Source organism: Gracilinanus agilis, chromosome 2, assembly GCF_016433145.1.
Source record: "Gracilinanus agilis isolate LMUSP501 chromosome 2, AgileGrace, whole genome shotgun sequence".
Lineage (NCBI taxonomy): Eukaryota > Metazoa > Chordata > Mammalia > Didelphimorphia > Didelphidae > Gracilinanus > Gracilinanus agilis.
This window is the reverse complement of record NC_058131.1, coordinates 52021087-52040748: the sequence shown is the minus strand read 5'-3', so window position 1 is coordinate 52040748 and position 19662 is coordinate 52021087. Positions and strand designations below refer to the sequence as shown.

At 44.1% G+C, this 19662-nt stretch overlaps 1 protein-coding gene across 1 annotated transcript; it reads right to left on the bottom strand.

The window, feature by feature from the left end:
- Nucleotides 1–783: 783 nt before the first annotated feature.
- MVD (mevalonate diphosphate decarboxylase) lies at nucleotides 784–13049 on the bottom strand. The gene is made up of 10 exons (XM_044660532.1): nucleotides 12888–13049; nucleotides 10426–10496; nucleotides 9111–9225; nucleotides 6374–6514; nucleotides 5821–6020; nucleotides 4974–5048; nucleotides 4568–4786; nucleotides 3823–3938; nucleotides 2476–2584; nucleotides 784–1834 (listed from the first exon to the last, which is right to left on the bottom strand). Exons 1-10 carry the CDS (start codon nucleotides 12955–12957, stop codon nucleotides 1754–1756), a joined length of 1197 nt encoding a protein of 398 aa, XP_044516467.1. The 5' UTR covers nucleotides 12958–13049; the 3' UTR covers nucleotides 784–1753.
- Between the last annotated feature and the right edge of the window lie 6613 nt (nucleotides 13050–19662).

Sequence of the window (19662 nt, the reverse complement as noted above, 5' to 3'; positions counted from 1 at the left end):
AAGGAAGGAAGGAAGGAAGGAAGGAAGGAAGGAAGGAAGGAAGGAAGAAAGGAAGGAAGGAAGGAGGGAGGGAAACCATATCATCAGTGGGGGATACAGAAGGAACTAGGGCTTCTGGATCTGCAGCTTGAACTCATGAGGGCTACATATTATGCTTGGGAAAAAAAAATTTGCCCAGAACTCTCGCTGGGGATCTAGGAAAAGTGCACAATTGATTTCTCTTGGCCTGTTTACACAGCCATCATTCAGAACACTTTGGATCTCTGTGTCCCCGGCTGCTGTCTTTGCAGTCACTGGATCTCCTTCACCTGGGGCTGGTCATCCTTTGAGGTGGGAAATCCTGGAGTTTAATATTTTCAGTTTACTTCCCTGGTTACAGTAATGTTCATATAGCAAATGTAATTGTCTGCCCCAGGTAGAAAATGCAAGACAAAAAACAGAATAATCAAAGGTTCAGACTGGTGATCCAGGGAAGGGGGGCACATGATTAACTGATTTAGAACGAGAGCACTGATGGCTGATCATAATCACATCTTCCCACTGACAATTCAGAAGGAGCTCCAATGATCACTACAACGTACAAAAGATGAAAACTACCCTTTAACAACAGAATACTAGATCAGGTATACACCAGCACTTATTTCTGGGGTGAAATGATGTACTTCGGCCATGCTTTTCTATGGAAAGCTGAACCCTGGGCCTGTGATCCGCTGGTCTCTTCCTCTGCTGGTGCCATCCATCCTCTTCCCCAAAGTCTGGGGATGACAGAAAAGAGTAGAAATCTGGGAGCCAAGGGAAGGGGTTTATTCCTACAGAAATTCTAACAGAGACCCCTCAGGCAAGTCATTTCCCTCCCAGTACATAACATTGCTCTCAACACTAATGCCAACAACTATTGTTTAGTTTTGTGGAAGTAAGGTAGCAGCTCTGCTCAAAGGTAACATGCTATCACTGGCTTCAAAGAAAGACGGCTCAGAGACCACCTCTTATAAATGAATACTTTTAAAGAAAATTAAACTCATAGTCCTCAGCTTAAGTGAAGCTCCAGAGCACCCAAGAAAACTTGGCAAAAAAAATTTACCTTCTGGACCACAGCCCCAGGAAACCGCCTCATTTTGTGGGTTCCCCAGGGGCTGCTTAGGTGGCACACTCACAGTCACTTAATACAGATTGAGACAAGTTAACAATTCAGTGGAGAAGACATGAACCATTTTTTCCCTGCGACTTTCTTCAAAAGCAGCAGGAAGGGCTTTGGAAGAGGAGAGTCAGGGAGGAAGAATGCCTCCATCATCAATTCACCTGATTCTAGCTCAGAAATGACCTGCTATCACTTCTGCCCAATGACTGATTGGCCTTTCTTTACGTGATGGACTATGGAGAGGGCTGTCCAGAGTATTCACCTCTCTGTATCAGCAGAGAACCCAAGAGAGCCACACCCGGGAGTGAGGTAGAGGGGAGAGACACTGCGACAGAGGGGCAACAACCGCCCGTCCCACTACAGGTCATAAAAGCCGACAGTCAATCCATTTCAACTTTCAATGCAGAAATCTCTTGCTGGTGGCATCTTTGACAAAATTTCCTGCATGACAATATTTTTCCAGCCAGGTGCAGAAACTGGGAAAGCAGCCAGAATCCTGACAGGCCAATCCTTGCCAGGATAAACAGAAGTTTCATCCACGCTCCCGTCTCTCAACAAGTCAACTCCCTCTGCTGCATGTCCCCGAGGTGGCCGATGACTCGAGATGACACATTCTCAGGACACTGGCTTGGGCAGGCCGTCGGGGCCCAGGAGCTGCTGCTGGGGCTCTTCTAAGACCTGAGGTCCAGGCCCCACCTGTATCAGGAGAGAAGTTAAAGGCAGGGTTGCATGGATATATGTGGACTTCACTTGTCTAGCCTCCTCACTGGGACAGGGAGGGATTTTTCAGCAGAGGAGGGTAAGTTGTCAACTCTTCCCTATTCCTTCTAGGCAGAAAGAGAGACTGGAGGCCCTTAGAGCAATGCAAAATGGCAATTTGGGAATGTCAACTAGTCTTGGGTCCAGATTTCCAAATCTTTCGCCAATTTTCTTGGGAAGTTTCCCGGATTTGTGTGCCCAAGGTCCACATTTTACTGCTCCTTTCCAACAGCAGCCTCCCTGCCTCCTCTGTGACGGACAAGGAAGGTCATCATGTCATACACATCATGCAATTATGAACATGTGGATTGTGGCCGTAAGATTTACAGAACACACACTGGAAATGTCTGCTTACGGGAGACAGATATTGGTACTTCCCCATAATTGTTACCACTGCATGGCCAACTGACTGGTAGAGGGCAAGGAAGGGAGAATGACCCATAGCCCTGGGGTGGGGGAGGGAATAATAAATGGGGTGACTGTTGTGAGAAGGGGGTCTTCATCGGACAGGATATGACTCCTATCCTGACCTTCAGGGCCTCCCTAGGGGGCTGAAAAAGCACTTTCTAAGGCATTACCTGAGTAGTGATGATGTATCTGATTCCTCCAGGGGATGGCTCCATGGGCAAAGCAGATTTTACTTCTTCTGAGAGCTCCACAGGCTCTACCGGCAATCCCTTCAGGAACCTGGGAGGAAAATGATCAGAAGACACCCCATCTCTCTAGGGTGGGTGGCCCCAAGGCAGCATGGGCAAAGTGGGGCCAGGTAAAAGGGCTTTCCAACCATTAATGATGAGGCTGCCCCACACACCCCAGCCCATCATCCTCATTCATCTTAGTAGGATGGGATCTTTTCAGCCCTTTTCCCTTAGTTTCAAGGGTTTTCATGGCCAATTAATGCACCCTCTAGTGAGAGGCAGTCAGCACCCTGTACTTCCTAGGTTGGCTCCCTGACCCAGACTCTATTGCTGGGATTATATTGGGAAGGCAGAACCTCCCAGAGATTGAGGTCCACTGACATGGCCTTCAAAATTCTGCAGAGTGTTTTTAAAAAGGTAGTGCCTTCTATCCCAAATACATTTATTATTATTAATATGACTTGTAGAAACCTGGGCCATGAAGCTGAACCACGAATTTCTTGCTTCTCCCTCCAAGTACACAACAAATTCAACAGGTGAATATCAAAGCTATTCCTTTATTTTCCAAGGCACTGGTTCCATCTCTCCCACCAACCCCACATACAGAAGGAGGTAAGGAGATGTAAGGAGAAAAGCCAGGATGGGACAGACTAGTCAGTGCCTGGAGGAATACCAGAGGAGCTGCCTTCATCAGACCCCATCTCCTTTGCTCCATCAAGAAAGTCTTTGAGACAATCTTCCCAACTCCTTTCCAGTCAGAATTTGGCCATCTGAGTCTTTAGAGAAATCCCTTCTTGGGGGTCTAACTGGCAAAACCATCACCAAGAGTAACCTTAGCCTGCTTTTCCCTTGCTCTGAGGCTGCCCCAGACCAGCTTCCAGCTAGGCCGGCACCATCCTCCCACTCTGCGGTCACTGCTAGACTTCCATAACCAGAGTCCCGGGCAAGCGGCATACCAGCTCTCCTCTCTGGAAGGCCAGCTGGCTTCAGGAGGTGGCACCGGCAGGTGGGGAAACAGGACCCCAGGCTGGGATGCCCATGCTGCTAAACTCTGAGGATGCTACCCGTCACCATTAGAGAAGAGAGTTCCGGGGGTCCCAATACCACAATCCCCATCTCAATAGCCAGTTAAAGTGGGGAACGGACTTGAGAGATTTTCAGTTTAATCTCTTGAATGAAGCAGATGATTTCTCTTTCCTGGTACCACAACAAATGCTCTGTAAGCCAGTCACAGTCAACAAGGAAAAGAGAAAGAGAAACTACAAGGGAATAAGTCATGTCACTCACTTGTCTCCATTCATCTCTGGAGGGAAGATTTGTTTTATGACAGCCACAAACTCATCCACTGTTTCTTCCAGGGTAAAGATGACAGCATTGGGCCCAGCATCAAAGGTGTACGCCACCTGAAAGGTAGGACAGCTAACGTGGACGTGCCGCTCCTGGCCCTCGGCTGCCAGCGAGCAGAAGTAACTCTGGGGTCCCCAGTGCCTCGTACTTCAGAGAACCTGAGGGCCAGCTTCTCCAAGGGGGCCCTCGTGCCACCGACAGAGCGCTCTGTCTGCCTCTCAGGTGGAACAATATCTCAAGAGGACCTCAGCATCGATGTCCTGTCTAAGAGGCCGAGGTGGAGCAGTGAAAAGAATCTCTAGATCCCTGTGCTTTAGAGCTGGAAGGGCTGAGAGAACTCACTCCCTTTAGTAAGGAGGAAGAAGGAAGGTTCACAGAAGCCTGGCAATGGGCACGTTCTCTGGTCCTGCCACAATCTCAACCCCCTTCTGCACCCCCCTCATCTCCCTAGAGAAGCTGTGAATGCCAGTCAGGGCTCTACGGCACTGAGGCTAAACTCGAATAGAAACAGATGCCTGTGGACGGCCCTGCGGGTCACAGACTGTCTTAGAAAACCATCACTTCACATTCTTGAGGAGTTTAGCTGTGAGTTAGCCGCCTCTCCTCTCCTCTCCAAGAACGGAGGGGCTCTGGCGGCGAGCTCTGGTACAAGCAGCTGTCATTCTCTCAGGCACATCCGCCTTACCTTGGTCTTGCCGTAGTAGGCATTGAAGCAGTGGACCAGGCTGATGATCTGCCGAGACGTATCATTGAGGTAACAAATCGGAGGGAAAGTGTCCAGGCAAGTGGCATGGAACTGGTTGCTGTCCTTCATGGTCAGCTGGCCAAAGCCCTCAAAGTCCCGCTCCTTGATGCACCGCGCCATCTCTGCCATCCTACCTGGCACCACAGACTCAGCCCGGAACTGCAAAGTGAGTAGCCGATTTTCAGAAATGATCAAACTAGGGCAAGGACAGAGGGCAGGAGGACGGGGGTGCTGGCCAGAAGTCTGCAGGTGAGGGGAGATCTACAGCCACAACTCTGGCAAGGCCCGGGGGGGTCACCAGCAGCCCCCACCCCATCTCCCCAGGGACCACGGAGCTGAGCCTTACTTTGAGCAGAGAGCTGGTTTCTACACTGGTCTGCATTCCGGATGTGCTGCTCACTGGTTTTCTTTCAGCACTGACCTAATACAAGAAAAAATATGAGCATGGCTGATGCACTCCCTGAACTGACCCTCAAGGCCAGGCCACCCTGTTAAGTAAAAAACATGGTGCTAAGGGCAAGAGAGAATACACAAGGCCTGGCTGCCTTCTAGGGGCTCATCTTCAAGACTAACACAAATGAAACAACCATAAACAATACAAGACAGAGTCTAAGACAGTAGTACAAGGGGCACTAGGTAGCACAGTGGATGGAACACCAGGCCTAGAGAAAGGAGGTCCTGGGTTCAAATCTAGCCTCAGACACTTCCTCACTGGGTGACCCTGGGCAAGTCACTTAACCCTGACTGCCTAGCCTTTGGCTATCTTCTGGCTTGGAATCAATACTAGGTAGAGTTTAAGGAAACAAGAAGGTGGTACAAATTCCAGTATTAGACAAGTTCAGAGGAGATGGGCCAAAAAAGGGCCAGAGTCGTCAGGGAGGCCTTGATGAAGGAGGCAGGGCCTGAGGGCTTCAGAGAATGGGGGGTTCTGAGAAAGAGTCTGGGGAGAGTAAGATCTGGCCATGAGGGAGTGAGCAGGGAAGCCATCCTGGCAGGAACCCAAGGTCAGAGGGTTCTTCGTCTTCGCTCCCCCGAGGATGCACCAGCCAAACCACCGAGAACCAGGCGCCTTCTACACCGCAGACCTCAGACTGGAGCTGTCGTCTCTAGGGTCTTCTCCCAGAAGCGTGGCCCCCAGGGTGGGAAAACTTATTGGAGGAGCTTCGATCCCCGGGCGCCCAGGGCCCACTCACCACAAGAACGAGGACTCTGAGCTCCGGCCAGTGCGACTCTGGGGCGACCTGCTGGGCGATGCTGTCCTTCCCGTCAGGCCTTTCTCCCATGTGCCACTGCACAAAGCCGCCAAACATGCTTCGACAAGCACTGCCTGAGCCTTGCCGAGCTACCTCGGAGAGCTCACTCTCGACCCCGTAGAGCTGGGCCAGAGTGTAGACTGTGGGGAAAGGAAGGAAGAAAAGAATGGAGATGACACACAGGAGAGAAAATGGAAGGTGGCCACAGCTGCTGGGATCACAATCAGAGATGAAATCAGTCTCTCCAAGCAGGCAGGGATTTTATTTGTTGAATTATACTCTCCAAAACCCTCCTACGAAGGTGGTTCATAAAATAGCAGAATCTCAGATGACAAAATAACCAGGAGAGGAGCCCGAGAGCTGGCCCAAGGTGAGAGATGCCGAGACAAAGAGCAGGCGCCTGCTCAGCTCCCCCGGGCCCCCACAGAACCTCTCGCCCCTACAGGAACCTGCTGCAGACCTACGTAGTGGGCCCAGTTCAAACACCACTCACCAAGGCAGGCATACCCTGCGGCCGAGGAGGCCAGGCCCGCTGCAGTGGGGAAGTCATTCACTGAGGCAATGTGCACCTTGTAGGAAAGAGGAACCGAATCCCCATCACTTCCACTCCTCCGTTTACGGGCCAGGCGTCGGACTGTGGGGGAACAGAGAGAAAGGAACAAAGGCCCAGGGGCCCGGGTGGGTTAACGTTTCTGTTATAAGAGATGGCCTTCCATTGTAGCCTCAGCACTTCTCAATGAGGGAATTGGAGACAGAGGGAGGGAGAGACTTTGAAAGTCAACATTTTATTTTTATTTGTTTTTTTTTTTTTAATTCTTACCGTCTGTCTTAGAATCAATAATAAGTATTGACTCCAAGGCAGAAGATCAGTAAGGACTAGGCAATGGGGGTTAAGTGACTTGCCCAGGGTCACACAGCCAGGAAATATCTGAGGGCAGATTTGGAGCCAGGTCTTCCCATCTCCAGGCCTGGCTCTCTAGCCACAGAGCTATCTATCTGCCCTGGAACTCAAAATTAAAAGAAAGAAAAAAAGAATGTTAAAAATTGTTTTGGCATGTAATCAGAGAAAAAAATTGTTTTTTAATTTTAATTACATTTTATTTTTAAAAAATTTCCCATGGTTACGTGATTCTTGTTGTCTCCCTCTCCTTTTCCCCTGCCTCCCCCTCCTAGAGTTGACAAACAATTCTAATGGGTTACATATATCATCAATCAAAACCTATTTCCATATTGTTCATTTTTATAATAAAAGAATCTTTCAAAACCAAAACCCCATATCATATACCCACATAAATAAGTGATAAATCATATGTTTTCTTCTGGATTTCTATTCTCACAGTTCTTTCTCTAGATGTGCACAGCCTTCTTTCTCAGAAGTCCCTCAGAGTTGTCCTGGATCACTGCATTACTTTTTTTTTTTTTTTTTTTTTTTTTTATTTTAAACCCTTAACTTCTGTGTATTGACTTATAGGTGGAAGAGTGGTAAGGGTAGGCAATGGGGGTCAAGTGACTTGCCCAGGGTCACACAGCTGGGAAGTGTCTGAGGCCGGATTTGAACCTAGGACCTCCCGTCTCTAGGCCTGGCTCTCAATCCACTGAGCTACCCAGCTGCCCCCAACTGCATTACTTTTAGTAGCCACAATGTTTCAGTTATTATGTATGATGTTCTCCTGGTTCTGCTCATTTCACTCTGCATCAGTCTATGGAGGTCTTCCTAGTTTTTATAGAAATCAAGCCGTTCATCACTTCTTATAGCACAATAGTATTCTATCGCCATCATATACCATAATTTGTTCAGCCATTCCCTAATCGAGGGACAATCCCTCATTTTCCAATTTTTTGTCACCACAAAAAGTGCAGCTATAAATATTTTTGTACACAGAGAACCTTTCCCGTTCTTTTTTATCTCTTTGGGATACAAACCTAGTAGTGGTATTGTTGGATCAAAGGGATAAAAAATTGCCTTACAGAATGGTTGGATCAACCACAACTCCACTAGCAATGCATTAGTGTGCCAATTTTGCCACATCTCCTCCAATATTTATTATGGTCCTTTACTGTTATATTGGCCACTCTGCTAGGTGTAAGGTGGTACCTCAGAGTTATTTTGATTTGCATTTCTCTAATCAGGAGGGATGTAGAACATAAATTTTTTTTAAAGAAAAAAACTGCAAACTAAAGGGATGCCCATCAATTAGGGAAAAGCCAGATAAATTTTGGTATATGAATATGATGGATATTACTGCACAGTAAGAGATGGCAAAAACAGATGGTTTCAGAGAAACCTGGTTAGATTTGTATGAATTAATGAAGAGTTAAGTGAGCAGAACCAGGAGAATGATTTATATGATAACCCTAACAGCATAAAGAAAACCAGCTAAAAACCTAAATAAGGACTCTAATCAATACAATGACCAATCATTGGACCAAACCTGTACCAACTGGGATTTCAAAGGACCAAGGAAAGCATGCTACTCATCTTCTGAGAGAGGCAATAGGTTCAAGTTGCAAAATGAGACACATTTTCAGACAGTCAATGCAGGAATTTTTCTTCAGACTGCTGATTGTTACAAGAATTGGGTTTTCTTTTCTTTTCTTTTTTTCTTTCTTTTTTTTTTTTTTATGGGAAGGAGGAGGTAGAAGGGAGATGTGGGCTAGTAATTGTGATGCCAAGAAAAAAAAGACTCATGGAAACATTTAAATTTACAAAAGTGGACCAAACAGACAAAAAGGATAGCTTTGAAAATTACATATTGAATTTATTATATACTTAAAAGGAAAAGCAAGTTATATGCAATAGAGATTCTCATTTTCAAGTACATCCTTTTTTTCTGTTCTACTTTATATATGGAGATGATCATTTGGAGATATCTGTTAACTTTAGAATAAAAAAACTATAAACAAACAAAAGCCACCACCTTCCCACACCTATGGCTCTCTAGCTTCCAATGAATCATTATACAACAGAGTAGAGGTGAGAGAAACAAGTGAGAAGAGTGGTGCTGGAGAAACCCCAAATAGGGCTCAGGGTTACTCACTAAGCCTTCTGTTACCTTACTTTAAGGGAGTTAGGAAGATGGAAAACATCATCAATCTCAGAGAAGCTAGAAATTCTAATCTATCCTCCTTCCATTAGAAAATCTAGGTTCATTACTACTCCCATCCCAACTGAAAACTAGGAAAGAAGAGCCTGGGGCCAAAGGAACCAGTGCCTTATCTCAAGCACTTACTCTCTCGAAGGCAGGACTGTAATCGGGGGTGCCCCACATCTTCCTCCTTGCCATTCAGCCAAATTCGGTCCTCTTTGAAGTCCCAACTGATGGCTGCTGTGGTGGTGGTTTTTAACTAGGAAAGAAATATCAAGATTAACTCAACTTTCAGGAAATAACAAGGAATTTCTAGAATAGTAGCATTAATTAGAATTAATAGAATTAGAATTTCTACATGGCAGTATTAATTAGAACTGGACTCACTTTCCATATGTCCAAGTCCATTTTAATATCTATTACTACCTATAATCTCCTTTTTAACCTTTCAGGGAGCCAGAAGTTATCCTTATTTCACTTTTTTTCAGATAAGAGGTATTCTCCTCCTTACCCAAGTTCAACAAGTATTTATTAAGCCCCTACCACATGCAAAGAAGGCACTGTGCTATATGTTAATGATACAAAGACAGTAAAAGTTCCAGCCCTCAAAAGGCTTACATTCTACCAGCCCTTGCACATATTCAAAATGGGTCTGTGATCTCATTTAGGAATGAGACAGTGTGGCTTAGGGGATAAAAGGTCAGTCTTAAAGCCAGGAAAACCCAGGTTTGAGTCTCACCTCTGACACATACTGGCTGTGTGACCCTAGACAAGTTACTTAACTTCTGAGAACCCTAGGCAATTCTGTAGGACTTGGGTCAGCAAGGGAGTGCTCTGTGACAGTGAATCACAGGTCTAGTACTAAAGACTATTTCAGAAATTAGAAAACTGTAGAAGGCAGAGAAACTGACCTGCCTGGGGTTGAAGGTTAGGTGGTAGAGATGCTGGTAGGTCTAGTAGTTCCACCTGCCAGGCTGGAGATCCAGGACAAATGGTCAGAGTCTCCTATTTTTTAGGGGGAATTTGGGGCAGAAAGAAGTCCTCTGGGAGGGATCATAACTCTCAAGATCTTCTGGTGGAAAACAAATGGCATGTGTCGGCTGCAGACAGAACATTACTGTCCCCTGCTACTTCTTCCCTAACCAGCCTCTACATGCAAAGTCTTCTAGTTAATACATGGTAGATGGGGTAGGAGTGAGGAGGGGAAGGTAGCTCAGTGGATAGAGTCAGGCCTGGAGGTAGGAGGCTATGGGTTCAAATCTGACCTCAGACACTTCCTAGCTGGACAAGTCACTTAAACCCCACTGCCTAGCCCTTTCCACTCTTCCGCTTTGGAATGGATATACTGTATTACTTCTAAGGTAGAAGGTAAGGGTTTAAAAAAATACATAGTAGATGGACTTATGTGGGTTCTCAGCTCCTAGTTAGGAGAGAGTTAGCTTACACTCTTTGTACATACCTGATTTTGGTGCAGAGTAACACTCAGTGAGGAATTGATGGGTAAAATCAGCTTCTCATCACGTTTTCCCCCTGGAAGAGCAAGTGATCAGTACCTTGCATGCAATCACTGAGGTTATCCTAGGGGGCAGTCTTTATCTCTTGCTGCTTTAAAAGAGGATTCTGCTCCAGGCAAGTCCATCTCCTCCAGGCCATACCCACTCACATCCAGCTACTGGGTTCAGGGGTTCCCAGGCCTGCAGTTTCCCCTTTTGCTTATGTAAATCTTTCAACTCCCAGCTCAAGTCCCACCTTTTGGAGAAAGCTTTCTCTGACTATTTATTCCTTGCTGACATCTCCTCTGAACTGAGTGACCATCCTCCATCTTCTTCAACCCGTGCTAATTTACCTGCCTGTTACCTTTACTTTGGGCAGCTAGGTGGCACAATAGATAGAGTACTGGGCTTAGAACTGGGAAAACTCAACTCCCCAAGTTCAAATCTGGGCTCTGACACTACTAGCTGTGTGACCCTAGGTAAATCACTTAACCTCATCTGCCTCAATTTCCTCATCTGTAACATGAGCTGGAGAAGGAGAAGGAAATGGTAAACTACTCTAGTATCTTTGCCAAGAAAACCATAAATGGGATCATGAAGAGTCAGACACAACTGAACAACAAAAAATACTGTTACCTCAGTCAAATGGGTCTTCTCCTACTCCTATTCCCCCTACCCCACTGGCTGAACCTCCCCCTCCCATTAGCAAACCTTTAAAGGACCTGAACAAAACACACTGGATCCAGACTACTGGCCTCTGCTATGTCCATTCCTGTCATGATTTCATTAGTGTAAGTACTTTCTCCATTGATGCTGGCAGCATCCTGCCTTCACCTTAATGGACTATAATTCACTAGGAAAATATTTGAAAAAACTGATAGCCAAGCTCCAGGTAAATGTATCTCTATGGACTTGGCTTGGCTGGTCCCCAAGCAACAGATACACAGACTGCCACGGAACCTTACTAAAAGCCTGCTCAAATTGACAGTCAATAATAATAATAAGAGCAGGAACTCAAACAGCACCTACTATGTGCTAGTTACTATACGAAGTGCTTTATAAATATTATCTTATTTGATCCTCACAACAACCCTGCAAAACAGATGCTGTTACTGCCTCATTTTTACAGCTGAAGAAACAGTAACAAACAGATCAAGTGGCTTGCTCAGGGTTATATGACTGGTGCATGTCCAAAGATAAATTTGAACTTGGTACCTCTTGACTCCAGTTCCAGTGCTCTAACTACTGCACCTCCAGCTGTCCTCAGTCTGGAATTTTCTCCTTCTCCATCTTTGTCTCCTGCCTTCCTTGGCTTTCCTTCCAGGCCCAGGCAGAAGCCTTTCCCTTTAATTCTATTGTTCTCAGGCTCTTGTCAATTATTGACCAGCTTATCCAGTCTAGCTTGTTTGTCCATACTGGTTTGTGAGCTGTGAGCATCTTGAGAGCAGGGACTGCCCTTTGCCTTTCTTGGTATCCCAGTTGCTTATACCACAGGGCCTGGCACATAGTTTGCACTTGGGCAACTGTTAAGGGATTAAGAGGTGTGGCTAAGTGGATATAGAGCAGGCCTGGAGATAGGAAGTCCTGGGTTTAGACACATCCTAGCTGTGTGACCCTAGGTAAGTCATTTAATCCAAACTGTCTTGTCCTTACTGCTCTTCTGCCTTAGAGAATCGATACTTAGTATCTATTCTAAGATAGAAGGTGAAGGTTTTTTAAAAATTGCTATAAAGACAGAAAATAAAGGTTTTAAAAAATAAAGGAGTTGGGCTAGACCAAGAGTTCTTAGCTTCTGAGTCTATCATGGACCCCTGATAGTCAGCTGAAGTCTATGTAACCCCTTCTCTGGATGTTTTTAAAGGAATATTTTATTTATTTATTTAAAACATAATATTTAGGTGGTTCAGTGGATAGAGCCAGACCTAGAGATGGGAGGCCCTGGGTTCAAATGTGGCTCAGACACTTCCTAGCTGTGTGACCCTGGGCAAGTCACTTAACCACCGCCTTCGCCTGGCCCTTACTGCTTTTCTGTCTTGGAACCAATACACAGTACAGATTTTAAGACAGAAGGTATGGGTTTAAAAGCAAAACAAAAATAAATATAATATAATTAACGTATTATTGATACAAATCCTGTTTTTGGATACATAGAATTACGCTGTTGCTGACAAGTTATTTCACATTAGTCTCATTTTAATCGAATATTAGTATTTTATCATGATGCCATTTCCTTCCCCCTCCAAAGAACTCAGATCTCAGGCTACAAGGCCCCAGCCTGGACACTCTCCAGGTTTCTCCTAGCTCCAAAGTCCATTATCTGGCTAGATCCAAACAACTCCGGAACCCGAAGCTCGGGGCCCGGGGTTTTGGGGGGAACATTTCCCTGTGACTCCCCCTCCCCGTCTCCAGCACCTCCGTCCTCACTCACAGTACTTGATGACCGCGATGTTGGTGGGGGCGGTGCAAGTGACGGCGACGAGTGGCTTCTCGGCAGCCATGGCCCAAACCGAACCTTGAACTCCGCACTCCGGGCGGGGGACCGGGAACAACCAACTCCCAGCAGGAGCCGACCGCTCATGCCCGAGGTCTAAGCGACTTGGAGAAGCCCACACACTGCGTGAGCTCCGCCCTCTTCCCTCACGCGCTCCGATGCCATTGGTCGGCTCGGCAGCAGCTGCTTGTGCCGTGGCCAATCATATGCGGGATAGGCCCACGTCGGATTCTCGCAGCCAATGAGCTTGGATCGAAAGGTAGACCTCGGGAGCCTCGCCGGCCCCTAAGGCGGGCAAGTTGCTCTGGTTCGAGTAGGCGGCCGCAGGGACCGAAAGACAGATGACCTCAACGTGGGCGGGGCACTGGGCGCACGATATCGCTGCGCATGCGCGTAGCGAAAGCGGCATTAACTTGGGTTTGGTCTGTGTAAGCCGTCTCTGGTTAGATAGGTCCAGCTCTGGCCGATTTGAACATAAATTACCACCGAGTCCCGTTACTTTCTGTTGATGTGACCTATTATGGCTAGCCCATTTTCTTTTTAAAGTCTTGTTTGAGCGAAACTTAAACCCAATCTTTTGGCTACCGTAATACCAATAATATTGTGCCCCCAAATACGAATGGGGGTCGATCAATCAATGTTTACTAAGCGCCCACTGGGTTAAGTGCTGGGGTGGCAAAAGGGGGCACCAAGTGGCTCAGTGGATTGAGAGCCAGGCCTGCAGACGGGAGATTCTGGGATCAAATATGACTTCCCACACTTCCTGTGTGACCCTAGGCAAGTCAATTATCCTCATTACCTATCCCTCACCACTCTTCTGCCTTGAAATCAGTACTTAGTATTGATTCTAAGACGGAAGATAAGGGTTAAAAAGGGGGGGGGGGCAAAAGATAGTCCCTACTCTCAAAGAGCTTATAATCCAATGGAAGAGACAATGTGCAAACTAATAAATGCAAAGCAAGCTAGCTATATGTAGGATAATTGGAAAATAATTAAAAGAGAGAAAGCACTGGAAGGTCCTTAAAAGTTAAAGGATTTGCTTAAAGTAAAATTAGAGGCAGAAGGTTTTATGCCACCAGTGCTCTTTGGTCTGGTAAATAAGAATAGCCACACTAAAAAAAAAATAAATCATAGATTTGGGAAATGCAATTCTCCATTTTAAAGCATTTTACTCACAGTGACCCAAGAATGATAGTGGCAGATTCCTGGTGACCCCAATGCTTTTTTAGTAGGAACAATGGACACATATAATGTAAGGAAGATTAAACTAGTGTTCAATAAAGCTAGGATCCACTTGGGACAAGTCCCTTTCCCCCCTCTGACTTTATAAAATAAGGGTATTTGTTTCTACCAGCGCTGACATCCTCAAATTCTGTTAAGTCTTTTGGGGATAGAAACTGTTGCATTTCTTTCCTGAGATTAGAAATGCCGTCCCTTCTCCCATTGTCATCATGAAGCTGTCTGTGGAAACTAGCTTTCAGAGACAGTGCCACAAAGTAATTGAATTCCAATGGGGAGCAGGAGACAACTTTTTTAGGACTATTGTGACAATACCACATCTAGTTTTCTCTGTAGTCATTGATCAGCCCATCTCATTTCCCACTGCAAGATACTATAACACAATACATTCACTCATCTATATATATTCAATACATATTTGTTAGCGCACTGTGCCAAGATGTTGTAAGAGCTTTAAGGAAAAACAAGAAATTCTTTCCTGGAGGAGTTTACAATTCATCTTTTTGCAGAGCCACAGGGTCAGCTTGACCAACTTCTTATATTTTCATAAATTAAAACTTATAAAATGAATCTTCCTTCTCAGGGTTGAATCACAAACCATAAGTGGATAAGAGATAGGAACTGTAACCTGTCATTTCACTGTCACAGGGAACTACCAGTTTAGGAAATTTCTTATAGTTATTCAGATTGTTACCTAGTCTGAAAAACTTAATTTCAGAAATGTCTAGGACATTGAGAGGTTTATGGGCTTCTTCAGGGTAACAGCAAGGCTCAGCCCAATAAAAACAGGATAGACTTGATCAACCAGTTTATAGCTGTTGAGTGCAAATTTGGAGTAACAACAAGGGGCAGAGAATGGAAGACAATGGGAAGTTTTTGTTTTTTTAATCATTGAAGTTAGTGACTTAAAAGAGATTGATAACAGGTATTAAACAAAATATGAAAATGTGTATAGTCCCTATATCTCTTGATGAGTATGAAAAAGTTGAATTAAAGAAGTAGCCTAGTCTTGGTTTCTGCATAAATTTGGACATGCTAGACAAAATAATAACAATATTCATTGGAGGGAGCAAAACAATTAGAATATAAAGGAAAATCATGAAAAAAGTAGGAATGAAAGGGCTTTTCCGGACCTCAAACTATATCATGAAGCAATAATCATCTAAACTATTTAGTTTTGGGGGGCAGCTGGGTAGCTCAGTGGATTGAGAGTCAGGCCTAGAGATGGGAGGTCCTAGGTTCAAGTCTAGCCGCAGACACTTCCTAGCTGTGTGACCTTGGGCAAGTCACTTGACCCCCATTGCCTACCCTTACCACTCTTCTGCCTTGGAGCCAATACACAGTATTGACTCCAAGACGGAAGGTAAGGGTTTAAAAAAAAACACAAAACTATTTAGTTTTGGTTAAAAAATAGAAAAGATCAGTGAAAGAGATTGTGGGAGAGCTGTTTCTTGTTCAAGGAGAGTACCAGGCTCCAACAAATCTTTAGAAAATAAAGAAATTTATTAGGAAAAAATGCTGAATGTCTGGGAGACAGAAGGCAGGTGGAATTGGCCTCAATTGGGGAGAAGGGTTTAGGATTTTTATATCTTAAAGAAACAGACTCCGGGGGCAACTGGGTAGCTCAGTGGATTGTGAGTCAGGCCTAGAGGCAGGAGGTCCTAGGTTCAAATGCGGCCTCAGACACTTCCCAGCTGTGTGACCCTGGGCAAGTCACTTGACCCCCATTGCCCACCCTTACCACTCTTCCACCTAGGAACCAATACACAGAAGTTAAGGGTTTAAAAAAAAAAAAGAAAGAAGCAGACTCTGTGACCAATTGTAAGTTTAAAAGAAAGGTGAGGAGGGGGACAAATGAAGGGGATTCAGTGACATTACCATGCAAGGTGCCTTAGTGTCTGGGGTACAAGCAAAAGTACACACTGTTTGTAACCTGTATGTATCCATGTTCAAGTTGTCATCATAAAAGTGGGTGGAATGCATATCTCAGATGTTTGAGGTGTAAACAGGAGTGCATATCTGCTCAAGCCCTCATCCTAAAAGTAGAAGTGCACATCTAGGAGAATTTATTGATTATTCATTTGTTTCTTTAATTGCACCAGGGATATCTTCTACTAATGGAATCCTTGGGGTTGGGTACTGAGGAGTTCCTCAAATGCTCTTTCTGGTATGGGATCCCTTTGGGGTCACCAGGGGCCCCGCACTCCCACTCCAAAACTAAGTAATGAAGAATCCAAAATAATCAAACCCAATAACTCAGCATTTGATAAACCTCATAATGTAAAGGACAAAGAAAGAACTCCCTATTCAGCAGGAATTGCTGGGGAATGTGGAAAGCAAGCTGGCCAAAATTCAGATTAGACCAACATCTATCTTGCTGCAACAAATTCAGAATGGAAATGTGAACTGGTGTTCACACCATAAAATTTAGAAAGGCAGATCATACACCTTTGTTTGTGATTTTACATTTGGTTCTCTAGAACCATAGCATAATGCTAAGCATAGAGCCTTTTTCTTCTTAAGACAGATGGTTTATTCATTCATAGCTATTGTTAGGGTATGAATTCTTAACCAACAAGGGTTAAAGGGTAATTATGAAAGAATGCATATATAATTTTGATTTCATGAAATAGAAAATCTTTTGCATGAACAAAACACAACTAGGATAATGGAAGTGATGGGAAAAAATTCTAATATGAAATATCTCTGATAAGGCACTGAACATTGCTATATGGAGCTAGTAGGTAAGGAAACACTCTCTAGAGTTTGGATCATGAGAGGTCTTTGTAGTTTCTTCCTTCTTTGTAGTTTACATGGTCTTAGAGAGCTGCCTATAGCCCTGAGAGGCTAAGGGAGCAATGCATAATCAGGTGATATTTGAACCTAGGTCTTCCTGGCTTGGAGGAAAGCTCTCTCTACCCACTATAATAGACTGTCTTTCTGTCTTTGTAACACTGCATCTGATAGATTATGTAATATACATTATAATATAATATTTTTATTTTTTTAGAAAAATTTTTCATGGTTACATGATTCATTTTCTTACTTTCCCCTTCACTCCCTGCCCCATAGCCAATGTGCATTTCCACTGGTTTTAAGATGTGTCATCAATCAAGACTTATTTACATATTATTGATTGTTGCATTGGTGTGGTCCTTTTGGGTCTATATCCCCAATCATGTCCTCATCAACCCATGTGTTTAAGCGGCTGTTTTTCTTCTGTGTTTCCACTCCTGTAGTTCTTCCTCTGAATGTGGGTAGCGTTCTTTACCATAAATCCCTCAGAATTGTCCTGGGTCATTGCATTGCTGCTAGTACAGACATCTATTACTTTTGATTTTACCATAGTATATCAGTCTCTGTGTACAATGTTCTTCTGGCTCTGCTCCTTTCACTCTGCATCAATTCCTGGAAGTCTTTCCAGTTCACATGGAATTCCTCCAGTTTATTATTCCTTTGAGCACAATAGTATTCCATCACCAGCATATACCACAATTTGTTTAGCCAGTTCCCAATTGAAGGGCATATCCTCATTTTCTAGTTTTTTGCTACCACAAAGAGCGCAGCTATAAATATTTTTGTACAAGTCTGTTTATCTATGATCTCTTTGGGGTACAAACCCAACAATGCTATGGCTGGATCGAAGGGCAGGCATTCTTTTAGCGCTCTTTGGGCATAATTCCAAATTGCCATCCAGAATGGTTGGATCAGTTCACAATTCCACCAGCAATGCATTAATGTCCCAGTTTTGCCACATTTCCTCCAACATTCATTACTCTCCCCTGCTATCATTTTAGCCAATCTGCTAGGTGTGAGGTGATACCTCAGAGCTGTTTTGATTTGCATTTCTCTAATTATTAGAGATTTAGAACACCTTCTCAAGTGTTTATTGATAGTTTTGATTTCTTTATCTGAAAATTGCCTATTCATGTCCCTTGCCCATTTATCAATTGGGGAATGGCTTGTTTTTTTATACAATTGATTTAATTCCTTGTATATTTGAGTAATTAGACCTCTGTCAGAATTTTTTGTTATAAAGATTTTTCCCAGTTTGTTGTTTCCCTTCTGATTTTGGTTGCATTGTTTTTGTTTGTACAAAACCTTTTTAATTTAATATAATCAAAATTATTTTACATTTTGTAATTTTTCTAACTCTTGCTTGGTTTTAAAATCTTTCCTTTCCCAGAGATCTCACAAGTACTGACAAGTAATATACTTTATATATATATATATATATATGTATATATATATATATATATATCCCTATTTCAGGTGTCAGGACTATAATTATCTCATAGTAAGAGTTTGGTAGTGTAAGGAAGAATAAGAACCTAGAGTTTTGTTACTTAGCAAAAGCATGAGTTTGCAAAGGAGGGTCTGGTGACATGCATAGAACTGAAAGGGGAATTCCAGAATCTGGGGAAAGGTACTAAACTGAGGACCGGAGACCGCTGAGGGGTCCATTTTTCCTGTTTGGACAAGAGTGGAGAGTTCAGTTCCTGTGGCAGTTTGTAGGAGGTGATACTCAGAGGTCCTGCAGTCTAACTAGTGGGAAGAAACTGAGATCTGTTCCATTCCTTTATCCAGCTGCCATCTCCCTGTGATCCTGTCGCTGCTGTGTTCCTGAGAGATCCTGACTGTGTTTGTGTGAGAGAGCCACCAAGACCCAGTAACCCAGCCTGTGGGAACAGCCCAGCCGTCTTAGTCTGTGGTCTCCGGCCTACAAGGGTGAACTAACTCATCTGAGCTAAAGCTCAGTTTATCTTAACTTGATAAACTGTTTAACTTGTCTGTCAACAATTGAGGACCAGTTAGATCAGGGAAGATAGTTGGGTTTGGGAAAGTGAGCCAGTGTAGGAATAGTGTAGCCTAAAGATCTATGAAGATGGACCGTGAAGACCTGGTAGAGGCATTTGGGTGGAAAAATAAGAATATTAAGTTTAGGGACTCCTTTCCCCTGGTCCTCCTCATTCCTATTTATCTTGTTATAAATAAACCATATTTACTGTTTAAAAAGAACGTCGGATAGCGTTGTGGCCCAAGAGTGACTCTCAGGCCTACTCAGGCTTGGAGAGTGAGTTCCTCTGAATATACAACACTAACAACTATATACAACCCCAGTGAGTCATCTTACTCATCTATTTCAGCAGGATATTTCATTCTATTTTTTTTTTCAAACAATGTATGTAGTAGTGGAGTTACTCTTTGAAAGTTTTAAAGAATTCACTTATAAATTCATCTGAGCCTGTATTTTTATTTTTTTGGTGGGGGAAGCTTTATTTATGGCTTGTATAACAAGATCCTGGCAATAATATCCATATCCACTGACAGTAGAAATCCTCAGCATTTTCCTACTTGGTTTTCTGGGAATTTGCCTTAAGCAAAGGACTGTTAGAAGGAGACTAAGATGACTTATTGTTCTTCCTCTCAGCCTAAGGGAGGGGAGCAGCTATAGCTCTGAGAGGATGCCAGC

Coding starts and splice junctions, on each gene's coding strand:
- MVD (XM_044660532.1), bottom strand. CDS start 12,957: ATGGCTGCCGAGAAGCCACTCGTCGCCGTCACTTGCACCGCCCCCACC. Junction 4,787..4,973: donor AAACCAGCTCTCTGCTCAAA/GTAAGGCTCAGC, acceptor CTCACTTTGCAG/TTCCGGGCTGAGTCTGTGGT. Junction 1,835..2,475: donor GATACATCATCACTACTCAG/GTAATGCCTTAG, acceptor CTCCTGATACAG/GTGGGGCCTGGACCTCAGGT.